At 38.3% G+C, this 26,615-nt stretch overlaps 2 protein-coding genes across 5 annotated transcripts in view; one reads left to right on the plus strand and one right to left on the minus strand.

Moving 5' to 3' along the window:
* Window positions 1-26,615, minus strand: part of LOC137169221 (MAM domain-containing glycosylphosphatidylinositol anchor protein 2-like) — a 182,580-nt gene that overhangs the window by 118,954 nt on the left and 37,011 nt on the right. For all 4 annotated transcript variants that reach the window (XM_067572274.1, XM_067572273.1, XM_067572272.1 and 1 more), the window contains exon 2: window positions 4,595-4,734. In XM_067572274.1, the coding sequence (XP_067428375.1) occupies window positions 4,595-4,734 (140 nt within the window). The remainder of the gene's footprint in view (window positions 1-4,594; window positions 4,735-26,615) is intronic.
* Window positions 22,058-24,848, plus strand: LOC137169018 (low choriolytic enzyme-like). Its single transcript, XM_067571952.1, has 8 exons — window positions 22,058-22,336; window positions 22,509-22,527; window positions 22,665-22,715; window positions 22,886-23,032; window positions 23,140-23,257; window positions 24,162-24,340; window positions 24,433-24,514; window positions 24,626-24,848. The coding sequence occupies exons 1-8, from the start codon at window positions 22,232-22,234 to the stop codon at window positions 24,765-24,767; spliced, it is 843 nt and encodes a 280-aa protein (XP_067428053.1). The 5' UTR covers window positions 22,058-22,231; the 3' UTR covers window positions 24,768-24,848.

Genomic DNA, 26,615 nt, shown 5'->3' on the forward strand with positions numbered 1-26,615 from the left:
TTAAAATTACAAAATTCCCCACGTTTCTACTTATAAACAGTAATAGAGTCAAATGAAATGCAGTTTGAATGCTGCTGTTAATCTAATTCTGAAGACAACTAGGGGTAAAGGACTTGAAGTCTTGGATAGGGTATAGGTCAAGGGAAAACTGTACCCTTTGTGATAGTTTGTAAGGCAAACAGTGATAAGATAAAAGGTTAAATCATGTTCAAAAAAGCACCATCTGCTAAAGACACCAGCACTGTAGGGCTAAATGTCATGGAAACATCCAAAACAGATCGCATACTCCTATCGGTCTGTATAAAGTGAAATGTCTCAGGGCCTGAGGTCAGCTTATTTGTACTTGGTGACCTGTGACACTATGAGTTTGGATCTGGCTGGCCAATAATTGAATCAAAAAAAAGATGTTTGCAATGTGGTGTTGCTGGCTATTGGAGCCAATGAGTGTGGTTTAAGTCTTTGATATTGAAATTACAAAATACCCCACGTTTCTACTTATAAATAGTAATAAGAGTCAAATAAAATGTAGTTTGAATGCTGCTGTTAATCTAATTTTGAAGACAACTAGGGGTAAATGACTTGAAGTCTTGGATAGGGTGTAGTTCAAGGGAAAACTGTACCCTTTGTGATAGTTTGTAAGGCAAACAGTGAAAAGATAGAAGGTTAAATCATGTTCAAAAAAGCACCATCTGCTAAAGACACCAGCACTGTAGGGCTAAATGTCATGGGAACATCCAAAACAGATCGCATACTCCTATTGGTCTGTATAAAGTGAAATGTCCCAGGGCCTGAGGTCAGCTTATTTGTACTTGGTGACCTGTGACACTATGAGTTGAATCTGGCTGGCCAATAATTGAAACAAAAAAAAAAGATGTTTGCAATGTGGTGTTACTGGCTATTGGAGCCTGGTACTCAAACAGTGTAGTGTGGACATAATGGAAGGAGGCCAGGGCAGGGAGACGGAGGGCAGATGGCTTCAGAACAGTAACCATGAAAGTATGAACAGATAAAGCTGTATATACAGTATTTGGTGTTCTGATATAAAATGAAGGCAAGAAACAAAGAGAAAATAATACAGATATTATATGTGATAGCGGTAGGGCTGAAACTCATAATCTTGTTCTGTATCTATTAATCTATTAATTAACTTTTATCTTAAAAACAAATTCCAAAATGTCAAGAAACAGTGAATAATGCTCCTCACAAGTTCTCAGACCTCAAACTGACATCTTCCAATTAATTTAATTGTTCAACTATCAGTGTAAAATTCACATTTACAATAATATAAAACAGAGAAAAAACAGCAAATCACATTTTTGAAGCTGGATCCAGTTCATGGTTGGAATTTTTGCTTAATAAATGAGTCAATTATCAAAATTGTATTCAACTAACTTCACATACATGGACGAAGTGATTATTCAGCTAATTGTTAATTGCTAATTGGCACCAGATATGGAGAGAGAATGGACATGTTGGTCTTTTATAAAAAAAACATGGAGAACAGGGAGAAGCACTTTCATCAACTAAGATCTTTTAAAAAGATTTTGTGAATCATATGCTTTTCATCAGAGAGCCAATGCATGGATGCAGAGCCAAAGAGAGAGTGAGAAAAAAGGGAATAGGTTTATGAGTCTTTATATTTGATAGGGGCAGGGCTGCAACAAATCATTATTTCAATCACTGTCACTTAATCTATCAGTTTGTTTTCCACTTAATTAATCCTTTAATCCCATCAGGCTCAGCTGTACTTTGTGTTGAGTGCTAATTAGCAAATATTAGCATGCTAACATGCTAAAATAAGACAGTAAACATTACACCTACTGAAAATCAACACACTAGGGTTGTCATTGCGAGCGTGTTAGCATGCTGATGTTAGCATTTAGCTTAAAGCCTCACAGAGCTGCTAGCATGACTGCAGACGCAATTAAGTATGAAAATGTCGATCGATAATCAAAATTGTTGTTGCTAAATTCTCTGTTAGAAGGTAGTGAAAAAGCGACTCCATGGACATGCTAGTGATTTATAAAGAGATGGAAAGCAGAGAGTGAGGGAAAAGCACTGCCCGCGGCTCAGATTCTTTATTTTTTCAAACATTTCGTGTGTCTTATCCATTGACACCGTCTCCTCAGAGAGCCAAGTCCTACAAATCCTTCCAATGACCTCTGCACTATACATCTACGAGATTTTGACTTCATTGCCCTCGGAGCTTGCCAGATGCCAACAGTCTCAGTCTTCCTGCACAGCCCATAGTAACACCTTCAAATGCCAAACCCACGAGGCAGCAGTGAAAAAGCACGCATTATACGGTGTGCGGGTGACTGACAGGAACATATATTTATTTGACAATTAAATGGAAAGGCAGACAAGTGTTGCCGCTGTCACAAGTGTGTGTGTGTGTCTTTGTGTTTGTGAGGTTGGATGCAAGTATGATTTTATTATTAGAAAGCCTCTGTTTTTCCTCCCGAGGTGGGTGGGCGGATGTGCACGTGGCTGACAGGGGGGGGGGTTGGCGCCGTGAGGAATCTGCTGCCGCCTGGTTGGACAGAATCCAGAGAGTCCATCAGTGGGAAGGCCTGAGGGGGCGTGTATGTAATTTAAGGAGTGTGCATATTGATAGACATGCGGAGAATTAAATGGTGGCGAAATTGCCAACCGTGGCCCCATTTACTCTGTGGTTGGTCCTTTGTGGTCCTGATGTTATACTTGGCACAACACCACCCCTCAGCCTCAGTCTATCATCACAGGAGCTATGGTCTCTCAAAGTCAGGGAAAGAGACTTGAAATCTGGACAGTAACGATGAAAAAAGCAATTTTGTGATTTGCTAATGCAGAACTAATTGAAGCCATTTACAGTGATCAAGTAGTGTGACTTGGCCCCCTGTGATATTATGGTCCAGATGGTAAGTGTGGTTTAAGTTACTCTTGGTATGGAAGTTGTTCAAGAAAACACATTTGAGGAATGATTCCACAGACAGGAGAACCAACTTTCCCATTTATCAAGACAGGACACATTGACTGCAACCTCTGAAAAGGGTCCCTGCATACGCTCTTAAAAGATGAAGAAACTCAGCTAAATTCAAATTTGGAACTTGGGGGCGGAGGAAGACTCGGAACATGTTCTGAGGATTAATATTTAATTCTAATGAAAAGATGGAAGTGTTATTGCTGTATTAACTCGCAAGTCTGTTTCCGATGAGGTCGCGTACCCTTGTGTTTTTCCACTAACATTACAAAACCAGCCTTAGGTCTACTGCCACCCCAGATAACCTCCTCAACTTCCGAAACCACTCAGAATGAGTCTGTGCTGCCCCCGGTCCCATGCCGCTACCAGAGGGGACAAAGCTGACACATCCCAAAGTCCAGAGAGACACAGCCGAGACCCGCTGTGCCAGGGGATCTGCGTGAGTCTCATAATGACTCTGTTTCAAAGGAGATCCTGCCTCTCCTGCCACAGCCATGCAGGGCTTTTGATCTCCCACTCTTCTCTCCCCCTCCCTTCGCTCTGCTCTGTTTTTCAGAAATTCTAATTAAGAGGAAAGACAGAGATGTTGAGGGCGAAGTTGTCCTCCCTGACGACGGCAGGCGATGAATGGTATGCCTGAACCCCTCGCTAATTTAAGAGGCCTCACCTTTTCAATTGAAATATAAAAATCAATATGCTCTTCGCCTTGGCATCCAGAGGGGAAGCGTACAAAGCAATGGCCCTGTCTATCGATCAAAAGGGGAATTATATTAATTAATGTAAATGAGCTCAGGCCTGTCTGCAGATACTCCTGAATTCTGAGTAATTTGTGTTATCAAGCAAATTGGAAACAACATTCGATTAATGTTCGAAAGGTTAGTGTGTGCAAATCCTGTCCAGATTAATACAAGAACAAAATGTGATGTTTAAGTCATTTGTGGCGGAGCTGACATTTATACCTGCGTGGATCAAGTTAGTTGATGTTTTGTAAAAGCAAGTAGACGGGATCTTGTTTCGGCTATTGTCTGTCTTTTATTAACACATTTTTATACACATTTCTAAGATAAAAAAAGCAAAACATCTTTTTTTTCATGCCCTGTTTTCTACCACTGGATGAGTAAAGCAATAAGAAGTAAGCAGACAAGAGCAAATTAGGAGCTTACTTTCCTCAGAAAAAGGTGGAAGGTTTTTTAATTAGTCCAGATCACAACAGTAAATATTAAAAGAGTTTGAGAAAAACTATTTTTCAGATGCCGAGGACCCATGTGCATTCACATGACCCAGAGTCTTTTTACTGTGGCCTCTTTCTCACTCAGTACATTTTGTTTTGGCAGATGTTTAGGCTGTTTTGTTTCTGCATTCTCATTATACTTGGACGCTTTCATTATCAACATGCAGGTGCACAATGCAACCTAAACCATCAATAATTAAAGGATTAAACTTTTAAGCTGGTTTAGTGCAGAGGTACGTGGTGTGCCACTCAATGATGTTAATACGGTATTAAAAGGAAAGCTCGCTGAAGGAGAGAGACGAAAAGAGAAACAGACAGGAGGGAAGATGGGCAACGAAATTAGCATCTTGTCTCATGATTCCCTTGTGTATCTATTTTTATCAACGCTGTCACTTCCTTACCTGTGGCCGAGGATGCCCTGTCACCAGACAGGTGAGCTCCAGCGTCTCTCCCTCTCTGATGGTGTAGACTCGCTCCGTGTGCCTCTCCTCCTCAACATTACAGGCATGCCCTGAGTGTATAATGCGGACACTCGGAGGTGCTGTGGAGAAAAAAAAAAAAAAGCACCATGTGTGTTATCATTCTGGTCATTTCTGAAGGAATGAGCAGTTTAGCAAAACAGATGGTGTATTGATTAAGAGGTTGTCTCACTTAAATCGAGCCTACTCCAAAGCTTTGTGGCAACATTTGTGCTGCAAGCCACCGAACACACTGCTAACCAGAGGCAGTTGTAGAGGAGAAAATGAAAAAACCAAAAAAACAAATGACAGATATTTATCTTATAGCATTCGTTCACTTTGGTTCGACTTTTCAGTCGTTGCCAGAATATCAAATGCAATGTCGAGGAAAATTACTCACTTTAACTGCCTTTTATTGTTTTGTAATTTTTATTACAAGTAACTTATAATATTATAGTAGCACTTTCACAAACATGTGGTACTGATATGGTTTGTGCTGCCAAGTGTCTTGTCAATCATGGTTTTAAAAACAGTGTAAGGTTTTATTTCTCTTTTTTAAATGTTGAACCAATCATATTTAGGCCAGACATTAATATTTTTTTTACAATTAGCAGCATTAGTTAAGGAACAAGATGACCCACAATCTTCAATGTTTTTTTTGTTTATTTAATTTTTTTATTTGCACCGAGAAAGATGAGAAATAGAGAAAATGTAAACAAGAATGTTTTACTGTAAGTATTTACCTTTGCATGCATAAATTTGGGAATAAAAAGAACTGAAAAATTAGGTTCGGTAAGTCACTTGTTTGCAATACAAAGTAGTGCCAGTACATACCATTACAATGCAACCTGAGCATACCCTATGACTTTGATTGGCTCTTAAAGACACAGTGTGTTATTTAATCAAACAAAGATGTCATCCCACCAACAAAACTCAAACTCAAGAGGACTCGAAGCACACTGGCTATTACTGTCAAATGAACTGACAAGTCTTTTAATACACTGACAACACATCCATATCTATTTGCAAGTTATTAATGCTTTCTCATGCAGCTAAATGCATCTGTAATGCTTATAAACACAAGAGAAATGTTCAATATAATCCAATGTAAAACACAAATGTTTATTTTCCATATATACTCTCTTATATATAATCTCTTATATCAATATACCTCAAATTTGTGCGATTTAAGTGATCCAAAGTTACAGACTGGGCTTTTAACTGAGCTAAACTGAGACAGATTCAGGTTGCCCATCCTCAGGGGTATTTTTATCATGAGAGATGTCAAGGGGCCACACATCTTTTTTTTGCTTCTTTTGTTTTGTTTTTTTTAATTGAATATTTGACCTGGTGACCCACAACAGTAGCAACAGACCTCTTCTGATTCACCTTGGCCCTGGAAAGACTGCAACATGATCCTGACCACATTTTCACACAAAGATGAGGAAAATAGATACAGTAGTTATGGCAGGCGCATTAACCAATCAATCAATATCACTCCAGTTTGATTCAAAGTGACAGTCAGTTTGGGTCTTAATCAAATTAGTTTGCAGCAAGCAATTCAAGTGCAGAGTGAAGCATATGACCAATAAACAACTGACGGTGCGTAAAATTTCTCATTCTCTCTCCTGGTCTTCCTCCAATCCTTGTATACGGGAAGATATCAGAATGAATTTAAAACCTGGTATAATTACAAAATCCTTTACATAAATATCCACTATCAAAAAGAGAAAAATTAAATTCTTTAAAAATAGGCAGAAATGTAATTACACTGTTACATGCACATGCCTCTGGGTGATTTTGATACCTCACAAAAGTTCAATATTAGAGCAAAATTTTTCACAACTTGGACGCAATTTGGAAAGTGGGTGTCCATACTTAAATTGGTGGATATCTAATTGTGGAACAGAACTTAAAGCACATTCACTTTAGCATATAATTTCCTAATATAATGCAATTATGCATATAAAAATGCCAGAAACAGGGGTTTTTCTTCTCCACTTAGTTGACTCTTGCAAGGATGGACAGCTCAGTCTGTCCAAAGCCCAACATACACTGGGACATTCAGAGAGTGCAAGGGGTAAACAGGAGAGGAGGAACGAGACATCTTTGGTAAATCGCCCAAAACAATCAGTTCCACTGAGCTGTGAAAGCACAGTTGCATGTAACCAACCCCTGATAATACTAGCATCTGTTAAGCATTTATTCCTCTCCAACTTACATGATTAGTGAAGAGTTTTGGGGATGAGATGATTTAGAGAGCGGATACGGGATATGATTAGAAGGGGGAGTACAAATTGGGGAAAAAATAAAAATAAAAATCAAGCAGAAATCACCAGGAGTTACAGACTGTGGTGTGCGTTTCATGTTGCAGGAGCAGCTTCCTGTGTGGGCCTCTCTCGGCAGGCTCGGCCCCAGCAGGGTTGTGTTTAGACGGTAATCTTAGATTTGTGAAATTTGTGATCATTTTAACCCAAACCATGATCTTTCCCTAACCCTAACCAAATGTTTTTTTGTGCCTAAACCTAACAAGACCTTAACCACAGTATTGTAACACCATAAAACAATATTATTTTTCCCACAATAGTTTCACAAATCTAGGGTAACCATCGAGACACAACCCCCCAGCAACAGACTCAGTTCTACCTCGATCCAGGCTGTAATGCTAAAGAGCATGGCGACACTCCTCCCCAATGCTGTGTTGGGAGTCTCAGCCAGAGTGTATCCTTAGCCACGCGCTAACCGATTGTCCCTCCCTGTTACCAACCATGCTGTTTGTCTCATTCCTGCCCCCCTCAGCTTGTTAGCTCCATCGTGCCTGGCGAAATGCTACACAGATTGCTGAACACTGATATCAATGCTAACTGCGAGATGTTGGCTACTCATAAGCATTGTTGGATAGCTCTTACTCTTACCATTTCTTCTTAGCCTCTGTTCATTTGGAGACAAATACACTGGTGGAGAATTCCATAGGGGGGGATAAGGACTTGAGAAATAGGCTCAGTGTAACGGAGCTTCACGCGAGGCTGCCACTTAAAACAAAAAAGGCTTAGAAACAAGACCCCAGGGTACAAGCGAAACAAAGTACTAATGCCATTTACTCCAATGAGCCAGTATCTCTGCAGCATGCTATCGGTCCTGGAGGAAAGTAGGAAAACACCCGTAATTAATGGTGTTCAACTGCTATAGCTGTTACTGCGACGGCCACACACACACACACACATATAAACACTCAACGGTTCTTTACGCATACACAGACAACACTAAGCTTACAGCGTCGGAAGCAAATAACCCTCTGTTAAGCATACATAATGAGCACAATAATGCTCTTGCAGTTGCACATATCCTTTCAAATCACCTCGCCCAAAGCACGAACTTAAATCACTGTCATTACTACATAATTTCCTGTTTGTTTAGTTTTCATGAAAGCCGCTATATACTCACTCCACTGACAGTAACGATTCATAGAATATGCAGCAGAGCACATTAATGTTCTTGGATTTGGATCTTAACTACATCCAGATTATTATGTGGACAAGGATTCTCTAGCCTATTATACACCAGAAATGTTATAGTGTTATGGAAATGTCATTTTTCAGGCTGTGCAACATACCTGTTTGTGTGTAAATAAGAAAGTAACGCTAAGGTAAATAAAAAAAAAATACACTGGTTTCCTTTAATTTCATGTAAAGTATTTTCTTGCAGTGTAGAAAGCAAGTGATGTGCAAAATTGCGGCTATAGTGTTTTGCTAAGGCTTGACCCTGGCAACTTATAATTATTTAAATTAGTTTAATTTCCCAACACACTGGCAGAACAATCAACATTTATAGATTTGCTAAACATTCTGGCCTTGAGAATTTCTAAAATCGACAAAAAAGTTTTTCCACCAATTCTGAATGTTGACGCTGTATGGTTTCAAACCAGTCAAGTAAAAGCGGAAATACTACAATGTACAAAATGCTCCTTTATTAGTAAAAGTCCTACATTCATTATTTCATTTCAGCAAAAGTGATTATTATAAAGATCGACCCCATTCAGAGCATCACGTTAAGGCATACAGTATATTATTGGATTATTATATTAATAATAATAATATATTAATAATATTATTATTATTGATGCATTAATGTGTAAGCAGTGTAAGTATTTCATGTTGTAGTTGGTTCACGTAGAGATAATTTGAACTATTTGATACAACATATAACAATGCATCATACTTGATATGTTTTGTATGTAAAAGTAAAAAGTATAGTAGTAGTAATAGTAGTAATATTTCTGTCTAAAATGTAGTGGTGTAGAATTATAAAGTACTATAAAAGGGAAGTACTCAAGTTAGTGCTTTAGTTCAGTGGTTCCAAAGTGTTTTTTAGACCCTTCTTAAATTTTTTTTTCCTGACTGCTGAGCACCTGAAAAACTCAAAAGCCGTAAAGCATGTTGCGCTACTTTGACAACCGGTAACTGTGAGTTAGTTGAGGTGTTACAGGATATTAAACATTTTGAACACAGTGATTTATTTTTTTTTTGCTTCTTCTAGTGCTTTAATATGTTTAAAAATGTAACATACAGCATGATTAATGTGAATGTCACCTCAATTTTACATGGTGAAGAGGTGCAGAATAAATGTAGAATGACATGAAAAAGCTTGTGTCACCCTTGGCCAACCCTCAAGGCACCTACATTGGGAACTACTGCTTTAGTTGCTGCCAGTCCTTTTATCAAAATAGCACCTTTTGCAGATGCAGATTTCAAAAAAAATGTGGGGGATGGATGGTAAAATTAACCCCCCAGTAGTCCCCTAAAACCTCTATTTGTATCAAAGTCATCCTCCAACACTCATTAAAACTCTATTAAAAAGTTACATGTCCACATTCAAGGCCAATTAATCTATATTCAACTTTGCTAGAGCACCTTCTTCCAATCCCTCTCTCATTACAAGGTTACATCCCTCCAAAGCAAAATTACAAGATGTTAAATGAATGAGTGGTCATGTATGTAGAGTGGCAGAGCAGAGGTCATTTGGGAGCAATGAGCTGAGAAAACCTATTCTGCTGGTGGCACATTTGGATGTTAATTAGACACTTTTTCTCATCTTGTTTTCCCTGCTGTTAGGGGAATTGGCGTTGGCATAAGAAGCACATCTGCCACTCACGCTGATGTGAGAAGTGCAAAACAGCGGAGGGAAAAAAAAATCAATGCGAAATATTGAGTGGATCTTTACAGTCAAACTAATGCAGAGTTATTCTGAAATCACTTGTTTACCTGCTTTACAAGCACTTGTGATTAAACAGCGTCATTACAATGTTGAGCAAATGAACCTGTAGGTTAAGAAATTTGCATAAATGTGTATCTCTGGCTGTAGTGTCACTACCCCTGCACTTCCCCACCCACCAAACCATCTGCCTGCACTCACACTCACACACACACACATATACACACAGCTCCCTGGTAGCTATAAGTTAAAAAGAAAAAAAAATAAATATATAAAAAGGAGCGGAGGAGCTGGAGGCTTGAAGCAGGAGTCTCAGATGTGCCTCTCTTTTTTCATTTCATTATCTAATTTCCATAACAGTGACATCATTTCCCCGACTGCAGAAACACACAACTGGGAGAGAGAGGAAAGGAGAGGGGAGGAGAAAAAGAGTACCTCTGCACATACATTTGTGCATGTTAGACTGTTAGTTTAGAGCTCCCTCTTCATCTTTTGTCTGTGCATATGTGTGTGTGTGTGTGTGTGTGTTAAGTTGCGTTCGAGTGTGCATTATATCCTTGTGTGTTGAATGAGCAGCTCCCAGTGGAGTGGCTGGCCTTCCTTGGCCTCTGTTGGGGGAGATGGAGACAGCTTTATCCACTACCGCCAATGGAGATTAAATTGGATTTGGCTAAAAGCAGCCTTGTCACCACGGTTCTGGAGTGCCTGAGTGGCAGAGGAGGTTCTTGGCAGTGGTAGAGACTCTAAATTTGACAAACAAATGAACGTGAAAAAAAAAAACTCCAACAGCTGGGGCTCGTTGTCGCTGTGGGCTTAATGTCCTCAGACCAACCCCTGAGGACCGCTAACTATATCCTGCTAGTTTTCTGGCTCCATAATCAGCTTCTCAGAATGAGGGAGCCAGGTAGAGAGAAAGAGAAGAGAGAGAAACAGAAGGAGCAAGCCATATGCAATATGCATAAAATATCAGTTAAAAAAATAATTGTTTCTGTTATCACACCAAACTCATTATCGATTCTGTGCCAGGATCACTGGAAATAAACATCCAGTTGGTTACAAACAGACTGCAGGGGAAAAAGCCAATTTCAGCTGTATGATAAAACTGCTCGATGCCAACATGAAAAAGCTTAGTGATAACACAGAAATAAGTTCAGCGTTATTAAGCAGTCATATTAGATATTCTGAAATAACAAACGGTCCAAAAACATTAGGAGTTTTGAAAATGTATTGTACACCACATTGGGGCTGCGACAAACAATTATTTTCATTGTTGATACATTTGTTGATTATTTACTCAACTAATCAATTATTCTTTTTGTCTATAAGATGAAAATAGAGCAAATATAGTTAATATAATTTCCCAGCTTCAAAGATTATGTCCCAAAGTTAATCAGTTTACCTTCTTTGTCATACATGACTGAAGTAAGTTTCTCTAGGACTGCAATTAACGATTATTCTCATCACTGATTACTCTGATGATTATTTTCTCAAATAATTGAGTAGTAGTTTGGTCCATAAAATGTCAGAAAATGGCAAAAATGTTGATCACTGTTTCCCAAAACCCGAAGGGCAACCTAAAATGTCAGATATTCAGTTTACTGTCACAGAATAATGAAGAAACCAGAAAATTTTGAGAAGCTGGAATCAGAGGATTTTTACTTTTTTTTCTTTAAATTTTTTTTACTCAAAACGATGAATCGATTATCAAAATAGTTAGCGATTAATTTAATAGTTGACAACCAATTGATTAATCAACTAATTGTTGCAGCTCTAAGTTTTTCATGACATTTGAGAAACTTAAACCTGCAAATTTTTGGCATCTTTGCTTAAAAAGTGATCAGAATAGTTTCCGTTGATTTTCTGTCAACCGACTAGTTGATTAATTGACAAATCCTTGAAGCTCTACAGCAAACACTTATTGTTAATCAATACTTTCACAAACAATCCCTACAATACATTTGATGAGGAATAACTTGTGTTTGACCCATTAGAACAAGGCTTCTGTTCTGGGTCACCTCTTTATGCATACATGAGAGTTACCATTACAGACAGTGCACACACTTTCATATCTTGTATCTCTGTATTTTCTCTTTTTATTATGGTAAATGTTAAAGCAAGCATATGTAAATATTTATTTGTGACATGCTAACAGATAAAAAATAACAGTAACCCGAACACAGAAGAGTCATTAAGTCAGCAAACTGACTCAGTAATACAGTTACAGAGCAATAACGTTTATAAAGTTTGCTAATATTAGGTAACATTTGCCACCATTAGCTTCTGGTCATACCAGGCCAAGTGTGCTATAATGGCAAAATCCCTGAGCATATTTAAATGAGTGAGGGTCTTTTTTATTGCTTATGAACTCTTGTTTTGTTTTTTTTGTAAGAATAATATTGTTATTTTGTTAATTTATCACTATCATGTGCAACAGGCTATATAATTCTATAGCCACTCTTGCAGTTATACAATTATAATTGGTGTCCTCACATTATCATGTCACAGTTCATCAGTCTGAAAGGGGGAAATTCAATCATATAGCACACCTATATTACATTTGAACATTGGCCATGTTATGGTTAGACTGGATTTTTGAGGCTCATACTGATATTTGAGGGGGAAAAAATCAGATAAAGATAAATTGGCCTATAGTAATTTTTTACATAAACACATAACATAAACAAATAATATCATACTGGCCTGTCCAATTTATCTAGCTAGTTAAAAACAGTATGGATTGTGTCCTCTCAGGTGATGCAGAACAAAAACAGCAGTGGTTATACCAGCATGAATTCAATGGACTTTAACTTTGAGCATGGAAATACACGGTCCACTGCCAAAGGCGTCACATAATGAATTCCTTTATTTCCTATCTTTTCCTCTGTGCGTTGCAGTTTGGAACAGCTTGCACACACCCTGCTCTTACTACTGTATAATTGAGAAGCAACTCATCCACAGGATCATCCATGTGTGTAAGGCCCTGAAATGGTTTGCCAGCAGCACATGCATATTATTACATCAGGGCTTGTCAGAGTGTATTGATTACACACTGTAATGCACTCACATGCACTCCTCGGCCTACACTGTTATTGTAAATGAGGCTCTGCATAGATCCGGCTTCGCACTATCAGCACTGATCATCTATCACGCAGTGTATAGTGTGGGCTGAAAAACACAGATATTCATACGGTGCAGAGACTGCATCATCATAGACAACGCAACACAGGGCAACATATTTGTCCAGCTCAGCAGAAAAAAAGAAGATAGTCATTACTGAAATCAAGAGGAACATGTCAGGTGGTTTTTCTGTGGCACAAGGGGACAAACTGAAGCTCTTTGTTTAAATCGGGTGCTTGAGTTACAGCTCGTTAACACTGGAGAGGGGTCCGTTTGTCTGTCCGTTCAGCAGACATGGAAAACCATAAGAGCACAAAACAAACCGTGCACAGCTGTGGCTCTCAGAGGTGCTATTTATAGATGAGTTAATACAGACAAGCACACACAATCATACAACCACATGCCCATGTGCACACACACACCTTGTTACTCTAAAATTAGGCCAGTGTGAACCTGCCAAAGTCCTGCTGAGATGGAAAGAGAGAAAAGAGAGATGACTGTGGAGGGTGAAGGTGGGGAGATTTAGAGGACAGATTCATCTTTGCTCCAACATTACAGCACTCCACAGCAGGGGGTTATGGAGCTTGACTGCATACAGCTGCATCCATTATATTCATGCAAGCTTTATGTCTAGAGGAAGTGACACAAACGAGCCTGTTTCCATCTGATTTATTACTTAAAGCCGATTAGTGGATACTTGATTTTTACTCCAAACTAAACGTGTTAGTTTAATGAAAAAAATCTCAGGGAAAATGCTGTGAGATGCAGTGTGTGGTGTTTTTGGCTCGGAGCAGTGCTGTGGTGGTGCTGTCTCTGTCCGTGGTGCTGAAACATACAGCAGTTGTTACTTCAGGCGTGCAAAGAGAGCCCACGGAAAAAAAACACAGCTGCCTACACACAATGTAACCATTAAACCAACCAAACCAAACAGGCAGAAGGTACCTGATGTAACACTGGGGGTTTACTCTGCCTAGAAATGTGGAGCACATGCATTTATATATATATAAATGCATTCAAACCAGTGAAACCATGCATTCAGCATCTTGGTTTCATTGTCACTGGGTTCACTCAAATTTAACACAAGCATTTTGAGCATGTAACCTTAGTGAGTTTACGTGTGATTTTATTGCAATATACAGTATGTTTCAAGGTAGTGCCTTGAAACAGTCAATTAATTGGTTAGTCAATAAACAGAAAATTAATCAGTAACCATTTTGATAATTAATAAGTATTTTGAGAAATTATGACTGCTTCCTGCTTTCAAATGTGACCGTTTGGTTGCTTTCCTAATTATTGGGCTGTTCAGTAATTTGGAGACGTCACCTTGGACTCTGAAATTATGATGGTCACTCTCACTATTTTCTTTTTTTTTTTAATTTTAAGTTTTTAAGATATGCAGAGAGCCAGTAAACAGTGGTAGAGAGACAGGGGTATGACACGCAACAAAGGTGACAAGGCCAGAACCGTATCACAGATGTTTCAGAACCACAGATGAACCACATTTTCACTACTTTCTGACAATTTAAAGACTAAACAATTACTGGATTATTAATCAATAAAATAATATGCGCATTAATTGATAGAAACAGAAACACACTTCCTCAAACACTACAAAAAAATGTTTTATATAAAAATATTTGGTTAGAAAAAAACAACATTTCTAAACAAAAAATACAAAAAATGTTACACTGTTTGGAATTTCCGACATTAAGATAGACTGAAGGACCTTTTTCATTTCTGACATTTTGACTTATTATAGCAAGAAAAGCACAGATGTAACTAATAACATTAATTAGGTTTCTATCCCAACTGTCTCAGTAAGTCATGCCAGTAAATCAGCATGCACAACACCAGGGTCCTGGAACTGGCTTGCCTCTATAAAAAGCGGTTGTTATTGTTATTAATTAAACCTAAGCTCTGCTGCCATTACATGTCAAAATGTCCACAGTGAAAAATGTCTATACATGGATATTTATGTTTTCCCATCATAATATGATGAAGTCAGATTGTGAAAAGTATCATTTGATGTAAGATATTCTCAACTTTGCAACAGCACTTCATATCAGAGCATTGTTTTACTATATTACATATGAAATCATTCAGTTTTGTGAAATAGTGTTTAGCTACACAGGCTTAGAGTGAACATATCCATCAAGTTTGCCTTAAAATAAGCTGTGAAAACAGGAAAGTGGTGGAAATGTAAAGTCTATTCATCTGAAAATTGCTTCTTCTCACTGGGAATGGGCAGGAATTTCAGGTGCTGTTAGCACTTTCTGCTACTGCAAGTGATGAATGCTGCACTGCTGAACAGGTATTAAATTGATCTGACACAAACATTGTTTGGTGGAACATGAAACGTTCCCTATCAAACACAAACACACATTACCTGAAACATTTTACAATGGAAATAATAGCTTGAGAAGTACTAAAACCTGTACTATCATCTGATCTAATGCCTTTGTCAACTTAAAGCACAGGCATGTGTTATAGACCCATTAAACTCTACATGACCAGAGTTCATTGAACATGTCCTTGGCTCGTGTAAGCCAGAACGCTTTTATGAGGAATAAACTTATGGGCCTGTATGAGAACATGCTGGTAAATTTAGAACCTCATTAAAGAAAGACCTCGACATTTAAGCAGCGCCTACTAGCTCATGCTGTTATTAAGAAAGGTCATCAGCTGAGGTGTGAAACTATACTTTGCTTTCCAACAATGCTAAACAGTCAAAAAAATAAATAAATAATACAGTCACACACAGAGTATCACAGTGTAACAGCCAGAGTATCACAGTGTTACAGTTAAGTAAGTCTTTGTGGCTTTTTCCTATCCCATTCTACCAGTCTCTCCATTCATGGTGCCACATTGGCATAGTGGGCCTGTTGTGGCAGTTTGATTTCCCTAAACAACACTAATCGGACATCTGTAGGGAAGGATAAAGCCCAGATTGGCTGTAACCAGGCAGCAGTTCTCTGTCGATAGGCCTAACTCTGGCCAACACTCACACGATTGGCTGACGCAAGGCAGCGGCTTTCTTTATGGTTGGCTAGTGGTGAGCCAGCAGCAGCTCACTGAGGATAGAGTATCTGGCAACCCTCTGAAGATTGGGTGCTGCCCGCCAAGAAGCTGTCTGATGATTGGCTGTGGTGACTCCAGAGTGAACTGATTGTCCTATCAATGCCCACAGAGCAGGCTGGCTGACAGTGCTGCCTGCTGGCTGGCTTTGCAATATGCAGCTATCCATAACACCAGGGGGCATATGTCCATGTCTTTGAGTGTGTGTGTGTGCGTGTGTGCATGCATGTGTGTGTGTGTTAGTGACTGTATACCTTCCATAACTTTTCCATTGGGGAGGTGTGCAGCTAAGCCCTGCCAGCAGGCTCTAACACCTCATTATTCTAAGCCAAGCAGGAAATGGGTTTTAGAGATCTCTCACTGAGCTATGCTCTTGGAAACGAGGGCTACAGGTCTTCCTATATCAGTAGCACAGACCTGGGAAATGCCTCTTTAGTTCTAGTTAGCTCCACTGCAGCACTTCACCAAAAACCAATTGACTAGGCATGTACTGTAATATCACAAAACATAAACTGTTACAGTCTTGTGCAAATTAATTTGGATTTGAGAGTTTTTGAGATTTAATGAATTAGATTTTTTGCACTGACTCTTGTTAACTGAAGGGTGCTTGTTCCATGTGATTTTAAATACAGCTCAGCGACATGATGAAGATAGAAAATAGCACCGCCTAAAGCCTCATTGGGGGATTTTCTACTTTTAGGTGAAAAACTTAAGTAAGTTAGTTCATAAGCACCAACTGTATCATTTAAGGAGGTTAAAGAGGTGGAGGAGAACATTAAAGAGAAGGAAGAAGACAATATGCGTTATATATTATGATATTTAAAAAAAACAAAAACAAAAAGATTATTCTTCCATTTCAGACATCTGTGTATTTTGAGTTTGAAAAAAGAACATTTGATTGGACATTTCAAACACTGTAAATGGGTTTCAGGAATGTGATGAGTTTACATGGTGTTTTGTTACATATTTAGTATTTCACAAATTCACACCAACATAAAAACAATAATTTACAATAATAAAATCATAGCAATTACAACTAATGACAGGAAGAATCACTCCATTAAAGTGTACGGTGTATATAAAGTGTAACACAGTGATGATATTAGAACAGACCTGCTGCTCTTTTATTCAAAAAATGCCTTTCACACTGTGCCCATGTATCCCCACTTCCAGTACTTTGCTCAGTGACACATGCCATTCCTAAAGTAGTTAAATAAAAATGTCACAAATTAAACCAGATGGTAATTTTAAAACTCTATTTTTATGTACCTGGCTAGACACAGAAGACCCTTGCACCTTGTAATTTGATACAATAAGCTGTGCGCTGACAATGACCACCTCAAAGTGCGTTTATACTGCACCACCCATTAGCCTGGGTGTGACCGAGGTGTAAACAGAAGCCACATGTGCCAAACAAACAGTTAAATACTACATATGTTCACACAAATAACTCATTGCAAGCTTACAGGTTTGCACTTAACACTTATATTATCATATCAGTGGGTTATTTACAATCACAAATGATTAACCTCAGGAAGTTTACCGTGGCAGTTTACTCTAAAATGAATGCAGCTGATTACAGATGTGCACTATTACTGCAGAATTAAAATGTAATGGATACTAAAAGACAATTCATACAGTATATATATATAATTTCTACATGATTTGACAGGAAATCAAGCAAATTTCCACACTTAAACACATCAACTTTAGGGTTATAAAAAAGAAAGTAGATTTTTTTAGTATATTACATACTGAGTATATATGTATTATATATTATAATCAACAGTGCCGATGTCTACAGGACATCAGACATGCAGTAAAAATGACCAAAACCCAAAGCTGCCACATCTATGGAAGAAAGACAAGTGTCTCTTTAAACAAGGGTTAAGAGGAATATATTTTTAAAATTCTGGATCATTTTGAGACTGTTTCAGAGTTTATCGTAATCGTATTATCTACACTGAAATGATTAAAGAATATCAGTAGCTGTAGCCTGGAGGTAGAGAGATGGTTCTTGCAACTACTTTTTTTTTTTTTTTAACATCATCAGTTCTAGACGGGCTGGGGAAACGTGGGTGGGCGAAGTGAATGAGTCACACTTCTCCCTCCTTCAGTTTTTGATGTCCCCTTGAGCAAAGCATATACTATATTGTAACTGTTGCAGTATACCTGGCCAGTGGTCACCATTAAAGATAATGCATTGAAGTATGACGTGTGGAATTTTGGACCCTTTTGTCCAGACAGATTTCTGCTCTCCCATTTACAACCTCTCCTTTTACCCTCACTGCTACTTCTGTCAGCACAAAGACCTTTTATAGTATCATTTTCAAATCCACCTCATAAAGCAGGTGACACCTCATCCATCAAACACAATCATTCCCTGAATGGACTCTGGTTTAATCGATTGCATTACTACAATAATACACCTGATTTAATTTACTGTATGCACATGGCTCTTACAAGTAATAGTAGTCATGCAAGTTGTAATTGGTAATTCACACCAATTAAGATGGTGTTCATATTCAATATATTTGTTCCTGTTTGTCTGATTGTCAATTAGGACGAACATGATGTTTGCTGTCTCAGATTGACTCCAGTATGGAGAACACAGACAGACGGAGACAGACAGAGAGCTACTTTTAGAAAGTCTACAAAGCTTGATTTTGTTTGAGAACAATAAATAAATCTATTTCTGTGAGCCATCAAAAAAAAATACAAAAATAACAGAAGATATAGCTGTCTTATTTGAAGACCCGCTTGTAAAAACACGTAATGAGTTGGATCACAGGGGAGGCTTGACGTGAATGCGGTGTACAAAACAGTTAATTGTTATTTTGACATGCAGTCATATGTAGAACAAAAGGCGAGTAAGTAGGGCATCTGTGTCAGGTCAGACAACCAACTGTAGGAGGAGAAGAAGCTAGAGTGAGTAAGAGGCAGCAGAGCAAGCTAATGTGTTTCATTTTTACAGGGTGCTTATCATGGCAGCGGACTTCCTGGCACACACTCCCACTGAACACCAGTGCAGTGATTCTAAATGTTAAGCACATTGTTTAATAGTCCATTATGTAAATTGATATTGCTCATTGACTGTTGTCCTTGGCTGCCCACGAGTTGTCAGAGAGAAAGACGGAGATGTACTGTAGCACAGTGGAGGGCTAATAGGGTAAGCCATCATTGTTGTTTAGTTTTTGGGAACAATGTGCCAAAACTTCCCTTCTGCTCCACCTTCACCCACCATCCGAATCCACCACAAAATACCATAAAAATCATGATGAAATTAAAATTATTAACATCTTATATAATCCAGCAACTTTCATTATCAATTGATCTGCCATTTTTTCCCCCAACTCATCATTTTGTTTAAAATGTCCAACTCTAATCTCTCAATATTATGTCGACAAATGTTTTTTTTTGGTCCGATCAAAAACCCAAAACCAAAAGAAATTTAGTTTATAATGATGCAAATTAATTATCTGTCAAGCAGTTGCTTTAATTCTAATCTAATACCGTACAGTACCAGTCAAAAGTTTGGGCACACCTTCCCGTTCCCTTGAATGAGAAAGTGTATCAGTACTGTAAATACTGTACTGTACTGCATATATCATCATTTATTTTCTTCTATGCCACAATTAAGTTTTTGTGTTATTCTTTTGCATTTACAACATAATCCTTATACTTTTATAGCCTAAAAAAATCATACTTATATGGTCAGTAATTATGAATTAATAATGAATTTCAAACAGTATTATCATCATACCATAAGTCCTCTTCCTGCTGTTCCCATCATGAATGACATATGTACAGCAGTAGATTTATGGCTGCACAGCTATGCTGGCTTAACTCTTTAAATCGGAGGGTCAGAATTAGGAAAATCTGTGTGTAATCCTGCTGATTTTGAAACATGGTAGAGATGAGTGAGATGATAGTTGTAATAAAGAGAAGTATGGTAGGAAGATAAAAGGAAAAAAAATGGAGGAATAGACCTAATTGTAGAACTCTGAAAGTCCTCCTGCACTTTATTTTTACTATGACAACCCTGACGGTTTTCTGAAGCCACCTTTCTGCTTAACAAAATGCAGATGTTTGGAGAGAAATAAAAAATCTTTTTTTTTCGTGTGTAGAACTAGACTGACATCCAATTGAAAAAGATCTACTTCTCCTGCAGTTGGAGAGGCATTAGGAATAAAGCTCAACCGAATGGATGGGTCATACATCATTGAGCATTACTCGTGCTGTGCTGTGACTCTAAAACACAAATTGGATTACCTGCGCACCCACGCGGATCACCCGAATTGGGCAGGCACAGACCTACAGGCAACACATAGGCTCACACACACACACACACACACACACACACACACACACACACACACACAAAATACATAAACCCATGCATGTGCAAAATGCATGATGCAAACATGGCAAAATTTTACAAATCCATAGGGTCTTATTGGGCTTGCAATAAAGGGAGTTAACACATACACACCTGCAGTCTATCTCTTTCTACGACAAACACACACACACACACAGGATGCAATGTTTGCTCCCTGATGATAAATGTGACATTATTGTGATGTACAGCGGAGGATCACATCATATAAAGGTTGCTATGATGGAATCTCAGTTTGAAGCTGCCGGCCTTGACATGTGAAATCAGATCCTAAAACAGTTTATGGTGCTGTGAACCCAGACAGCATCCCTCTTCTCCTGTAAACATTGGGCTAGAAGCTGATGATTTATTAGCGAGGGGTCCAATAAATCTGAATACCCATCTCTCTAAACAACCCATTTCGGGATCTAGAGCTTTTAGGAGACTGTTTTTTTTTTTTTTTTTTTTTTATTCATCACAGTCTGGCAGCCAAGACCCGATCTTTACCGCTGAGATCATCACTGCTGCAGCAGCAGCGCTTCAGTAATGAATACAGAACTTTACAGCCACACACTAATTGAGCCATTATTATTATTTGAAACAACACATTTAAAATGGAGCCACACAACAATAGTTTACACCCAGTGTAAACTAAAAAGGGTCATAAAGGCCACACTGGCCATTTGGTTTAATAGGAAATTAAGTTTCTGTTATGGGACACACTGATGGTATCAGTGGTGCTGGAGTTGTTAGAGATCGAGCTCTTAAGTGGTCCTACTCGGAAATACAAAAAGTAAAAGTGCTCTGACGCCAATGAAGAAATAAGATGTTCTTATGCTTACTAAAATCAAATTTTCTAGCCAAAAGAAAAACTCAGCAGTGTGGGGAGTCAAAGATAGCAGCACCAAACCAAAGAGATGTTCATAGTGCTGCAGCAGATCCCTTGACAAACAAGTTTTTACATTTTTTTTTACCTTAAAATAAAGTTTATTTCTCACTATTTGAAACATCTTGCAATTAATATAAGTTATGTTCACAGTATGAAAACTACTGTAGAGGATATTCATGTAAAAAAAACTTGGTGGTGAACATTATACCTGCTAAATACCAGCATTGTCATTGTAAACATGTTAGCATGTTGATGTTAGCATTAAGCTCAAAATACAGCCTCACAGAGCTGCTAGTGTGGAAGTACATTCTTTTTCACATTTTATATTATTGAGGATTGTTATATGATTTATAGTGCATTTTTTGGACAAATAAAGTACATATTTCTGTCACTGTTACTTCTATTCCCAATAGTATCACTGTTCCTAGTTTTATTCTTAAATATTACCGTATGCACAGTATCAGTTTGGGGAAATAAACATTCCCTATTCATTGTTCCATACAGTGATCTTTTATGTTGCTACTTTATTTAAGAAGGCTTTAAAAGCTACTACTTCATCTCAGTGCCTGCAAATATTTAATGAGAACATAGCATTGTTTCTTTCAAATGGTGTATTTGTTATTTTTGGAATAAAACTTTGGGACAGATCCAGATCTCATGCGCAGACCCCCTACTGCTTAAAAAGGCCATCTGAAATCTGATGCTAAGCAAGCTGACAGCAGCCTGTGGTCACTGTAATCCCTCCAGAATGAGATTATCCCTGTGTGGCAACAGTGGAGCCAGGGTGGGCAGGGCACTCCCATCAGCTGTGTGTCTAAGACAGAGCCCATCGAACCTCCACCACTAATCTCTACACACAGACACACCTTGACAGCCTGCATATAAACTCGGCCCTGAGTGGGCTTCAGCATCCATGAGACAAGAAAAGTCTCCAAAAGCCACAATAATGGACTTCAGAGCAACGATTCCTCTTCTTTTGCTGCTGCTTATCGGCCTCTGTAATGCTCACCCTGGCAATGTAAGAACTTTCTCAATAAATATAGTGGGGATCAGTTTGTACACACTGTATGTACTGTAATGACCCATTTCCCATACCATTGGCTTCTATATTGCCTTCAAGACATTGACTTAGACTGAGTTAAAGTACTTTAAGAGGAATTAATGGGTTTTTTCCCCCATTTTCTTTACAGGATCATGAGGCTGATACCGGTAAGTGACCAAAGCTCAGGCATCTATTTGCAACCTTGTCTAACAGACAAAATTTATAAGGTAACACGCTGTGTGTCATTGTGAAAACAGGCTTGAATGGTGTATGCTTTTCTCCTATTCAACAGAGATTTCTGTAGATACGTCTGCCACAGAGGACATTACCACAACTATTCTGAGGATGAACAATGGTGAGTATTCACTGATGATATTACAAGGACGGCGAGGGAACATATGTTTCTCTCAATTCTTATTGAGAGAGGCCATGTTAGAACACATTTCTAATATATATATATGTGATTCCTTGCCTAACTTAATAGCATTTTTTAGTCACTCAAATGAAAATGTTTTATTCTATTAGGATCTTCTGATTTCCTGCTGGAAGGGGATGTGCTGGTTCCAAGAACAAGGAATGCTGTGAAGTGCCTTAAAAAAGCAAATAGCTGTCTGTGGCCAAAGTCTGCGAACCGTAATGTGGAGATCCCTTTCCTTCTGAGCAAAAAATATGGTGGGTTTTAATTTTTAAGGTGACACTTTAATGGAATGCTGGATTCTACATGTTAACATGCTCAATAAATGACATTACTAATGAAGTACTTTTATCCACAACTGTAGATAACACTGAGAAAAATGAGATTTTACGTGCCATGAAAGGCTTTGAATCAAAGACCTGCATTCGCTTCATTCCACGTGCGACTCAGAGGGCGTACTTAAGCATTGAACCGAGATATGGGTGAGTCAATAAGTAAAGTGCCCTGCATGTGAAGGGGAAAAGTACACAAGTATACTATACAGTATACTTCTGGAAGCTGGTCAATCAGAACAGATTGGGTTCATAGGGAAGGGGTGTCTTAAAGAGACAGGAGTTAAAATGTTGTTTCAGACAGAGGCTGCATAAAGAGCCAGTATAAGATTAATAAGAAGTTATTTGAACTGTAAATCATGCAAAGATATTCCAGTACAGGCCCAGGTTCAAAATGTAGACCTGTAAATGTGCATAGGACCTATATGCTCCTTTAACAACAAACCATCTGGCGTGTCAGGTTAGCTATCTTTAGGCCATGTGGATCTTAAAAGTTAGGGTGTCATTCTCTCCTGTGAATGACAGTTTTCATGATTTTTCCTGGATTGCCTTGATAAATTTAAAATACTTATCTAGTGCTTCAAGCAAGTTAAAGCTGCAACATGCATCTTGTTGTTTTTAACTAAGGCAGGAAGTGTTTTGTCTTTAAATCCTGCCCTCTTCCCCTCAGTTGGATGAAATGCTACGCCAACACTCTTGAAACAGCAACCAGCTTAGTAAACCTTCATCCATACAGCTTATAACAAGAGTTTTAGGAGCAAAAATGGAGCAAAAGAACAGTAAACTGCAACTTAAGCTTCACAATTCTTTAATTTCTTGATGTTTTTAGCTAGTTGTTAGCATGATGAATCTGCAGTTGACAACCACAACTCTGCTAACAGTAAAAAATACGTGCCTAACAACAGAAAGCCAATTATTTAAGCATGTACACAGAGGGTCTCTGATAATACACATTATATTAGTTTATTAAAATGAAAATATCAATTTATGACATTTCAAGTTGCATATTGCATGTTAATTATATCTGTCTCTGCTTCTCTCTCTCCACACAAAGGTGTTCCTCTTTACTGGGTCGTACTGGAGTGAAGCAGGTGTTGTCACTGCAGAGGTTTGGCTGCATACGCCGTGGCATCATACAGCACGAGATACTGCACGCGCTGGGTTTCTACCATGAACACACTCGGCCCGACCGCGACAGATATATCAGAATCAACTGGGAAAACGTCAACGAATGTAAGAACCTCACAGCATCATTTATGATTGGCGGATTCTGATTTATTCCATCAGTCTGTTAGCTATTCATTTCTTTTTTTTTTTGTCAGCAGATTTTGTCTTCAACTTCAAAAAGAAGGACTCTGATCATCTCAACACTCCATATGATTACTCCTCTGTGATGCACTACGGAAGGTAAAGTAGAACAAAAACGTTAGACAAACAAGTTTATCCTGAATTTGATTTATTCTAAGATCAAATTCCTACTATTCCTGACATGATTCTTTCTCTCATTACCATCTGTAGAACTGCTTTTGGGAAATTCGGATCAGAAACTATAATTCCCATCCCTGACTCCTCTGTTCCCATCGGCCAGAGGGAGGGCCTCTCTGACATCGACATTCTCAGGATCAACAGGCTCTACAAATGCTGGAATTACATTGGATAGATGATTACTGCAGTATATTTTGATTGCGATGTAATACTTTACACATGAGTGTATGATAATAAAATATTGATATTCCATGAATCTTTTGTCCTTTGTCATTTACTGTGAAGTTTATGTACCAATTTTGTGTTCTGCTAACATAATCAGAGGTAAGTTTAAAGGTGTCCACCGATTTTAAATGTCAAAGAAAATTTTCTAGTTTGGAGAACATAAATTATAACAGAGAGCCTGTGTTACAAACTGGGGCATTAAATTTGATAGACATGGAAGTTTACGAGGCAGGGAGTGTCTAACAAAAGACACTACTGAGTTGCATTATGGGACTGAAAGTCAGGATGTCTCTGCTGCTTTAATTTCGCCCACTCTTGTTTTAATGTCTCCCACAAGTCAACTTTATGGAAGTGCAATACCGAATCACCGGAGTATTCTTTCAGGCTATGATTCACTTTGTCTTGAGTTATACTTTACAGAATGAATATCTACCGGTGAATAAATGCCGGGCATTATACGGTTGTTCTTGATTATATTTCTTGAGCCAATTTTTAGCTAAAATAGTACAGTGCTCACTGTAACTCAGTTAATTTATTTAATACCCAAAATATACTTTGTGTTTCTGCTGAAACAAAAGCCAAAGGAAGCAGTTGTGGCATCACTGAAGATCCAATATATCTTCATTTCTTAATTTTGGATGATTGTAGTAAAATTGTAGTAAAATTTTATTACATAAAGAAAATAAAGTTGGGAAATCTTGGCAAACGACACACATGAATTTAATTAGATACAAAAAAAGACAAATATGTGGCAATATCTTCATAATAGAGTTCATTTTTATTTCAGCTCATAGTAATTAAGTTTGGGATTTGTACACTGGTGAAGAGTACAGTGTTTTATCAGAGTGGATCAGTGCTGCAGTATATTCAGCGAGCCAAATTTTGCAGAGCTGCGTCTCTGCGGAAGGGCATAGATGTGGTAGGACATGAGATAAACCCCTCTCCTACTACTCCCTAACCCTGCAGAGAAATTAGGTTTATTTTTCACTTGGCACCCACACTCTTGAATGTGATTTTTTTTTTTTTTTTCACCCTTTGAAATCCTACGCAATGTTATTCTTCTGTATTCACCCCAGTGAGAGAGAGCAGTGTTGGGTGAGAAAGGAGTAGTGGGGGAGTTTCAGGGTGAGATAAGAAAGGAGAACGCCTAGGAGAGAGAACAGATTCCTATTCAGTTAATTTCCCTCCTCCTATGATGTATGAATGCACATACAATCATGACAGCGTTGCATGTATTTCTCCAGTGTTCTGGCTTAAATGCAGCTAAAGAGGCCGTGGCACAAGACATGCTCATAGAAAGCCAGTATATCTGTATAGTTCAGATGGACAGAGGGCGTTTAATGTTTCATAGAGTAGTTTCAGTTCATATCAATCGTTCCGCTCATGAAATATTTAAAATCTACTTGTTTATTGAAATATTTAACGCTTTGGCTCTGTTCATGCTCCAAGAAGCTCTGAGAGACTTTCGGCTGGCTATAAATTAAAGTATTTCTGCAAATCCTGATTAAAATAAGATCACCAATGAGCCTCTAGATCCTATGACTGAAGTTGAAACATGCCACCACCGGAACATACTGAGTCTAAAAATCACTGAACGTTCAATGAAACTAATGAAAACAATGAGTCTAATGAGAGTCATCTCTCTGAACTGTGCAGCTGACATAAACTGAAAACACATAGCATGGAATATTTTATCTTTCCTTTGTTCACAAGTGTGCTTCCCTTGGTTTTGATGTCATTGAAGATTATAAAAATATGAAATGGAAGCTTGATATACATTACCTGACGTTCATTATTA

Source organism: Thunnus thynnus, chromosome 18, assembly GCF_963924715.1.
Source record: "Thunnus thynnus chromosome 18, fThuThy2.1, whole genome shotgun sequence".
Taxonomy (NCBI): domain Eukaryota; kingdom Metazoa; phylum Chordata; class Actinopteri; order Scombriformes; family Scombridae; genus Thunnus; species Thunnus thynnus.

Coding starts and splice junctions, on each gene's coding strand:
- LOC137169018 (XM_067571952.1), top strand. CDS start 22,232: ATGAGACAAGAAAAGTCTCCAAAAGCCACAATAATGGACTTCAGAGCA. Junction 22,716..22,885: donor TATTCTGAGGATGAACAATG/GTGAGTATTCAC, acceptor TTATTCTATTAG/GATCTTCTGATTTCCTGCTG. Junction 23,033..23,139: donor CCTTCTGAGCAAAAAATATG/GTGGGTTTTAAT, acceptor CCACAACTGTAG/ATAACACTGAGAAAAATGAG.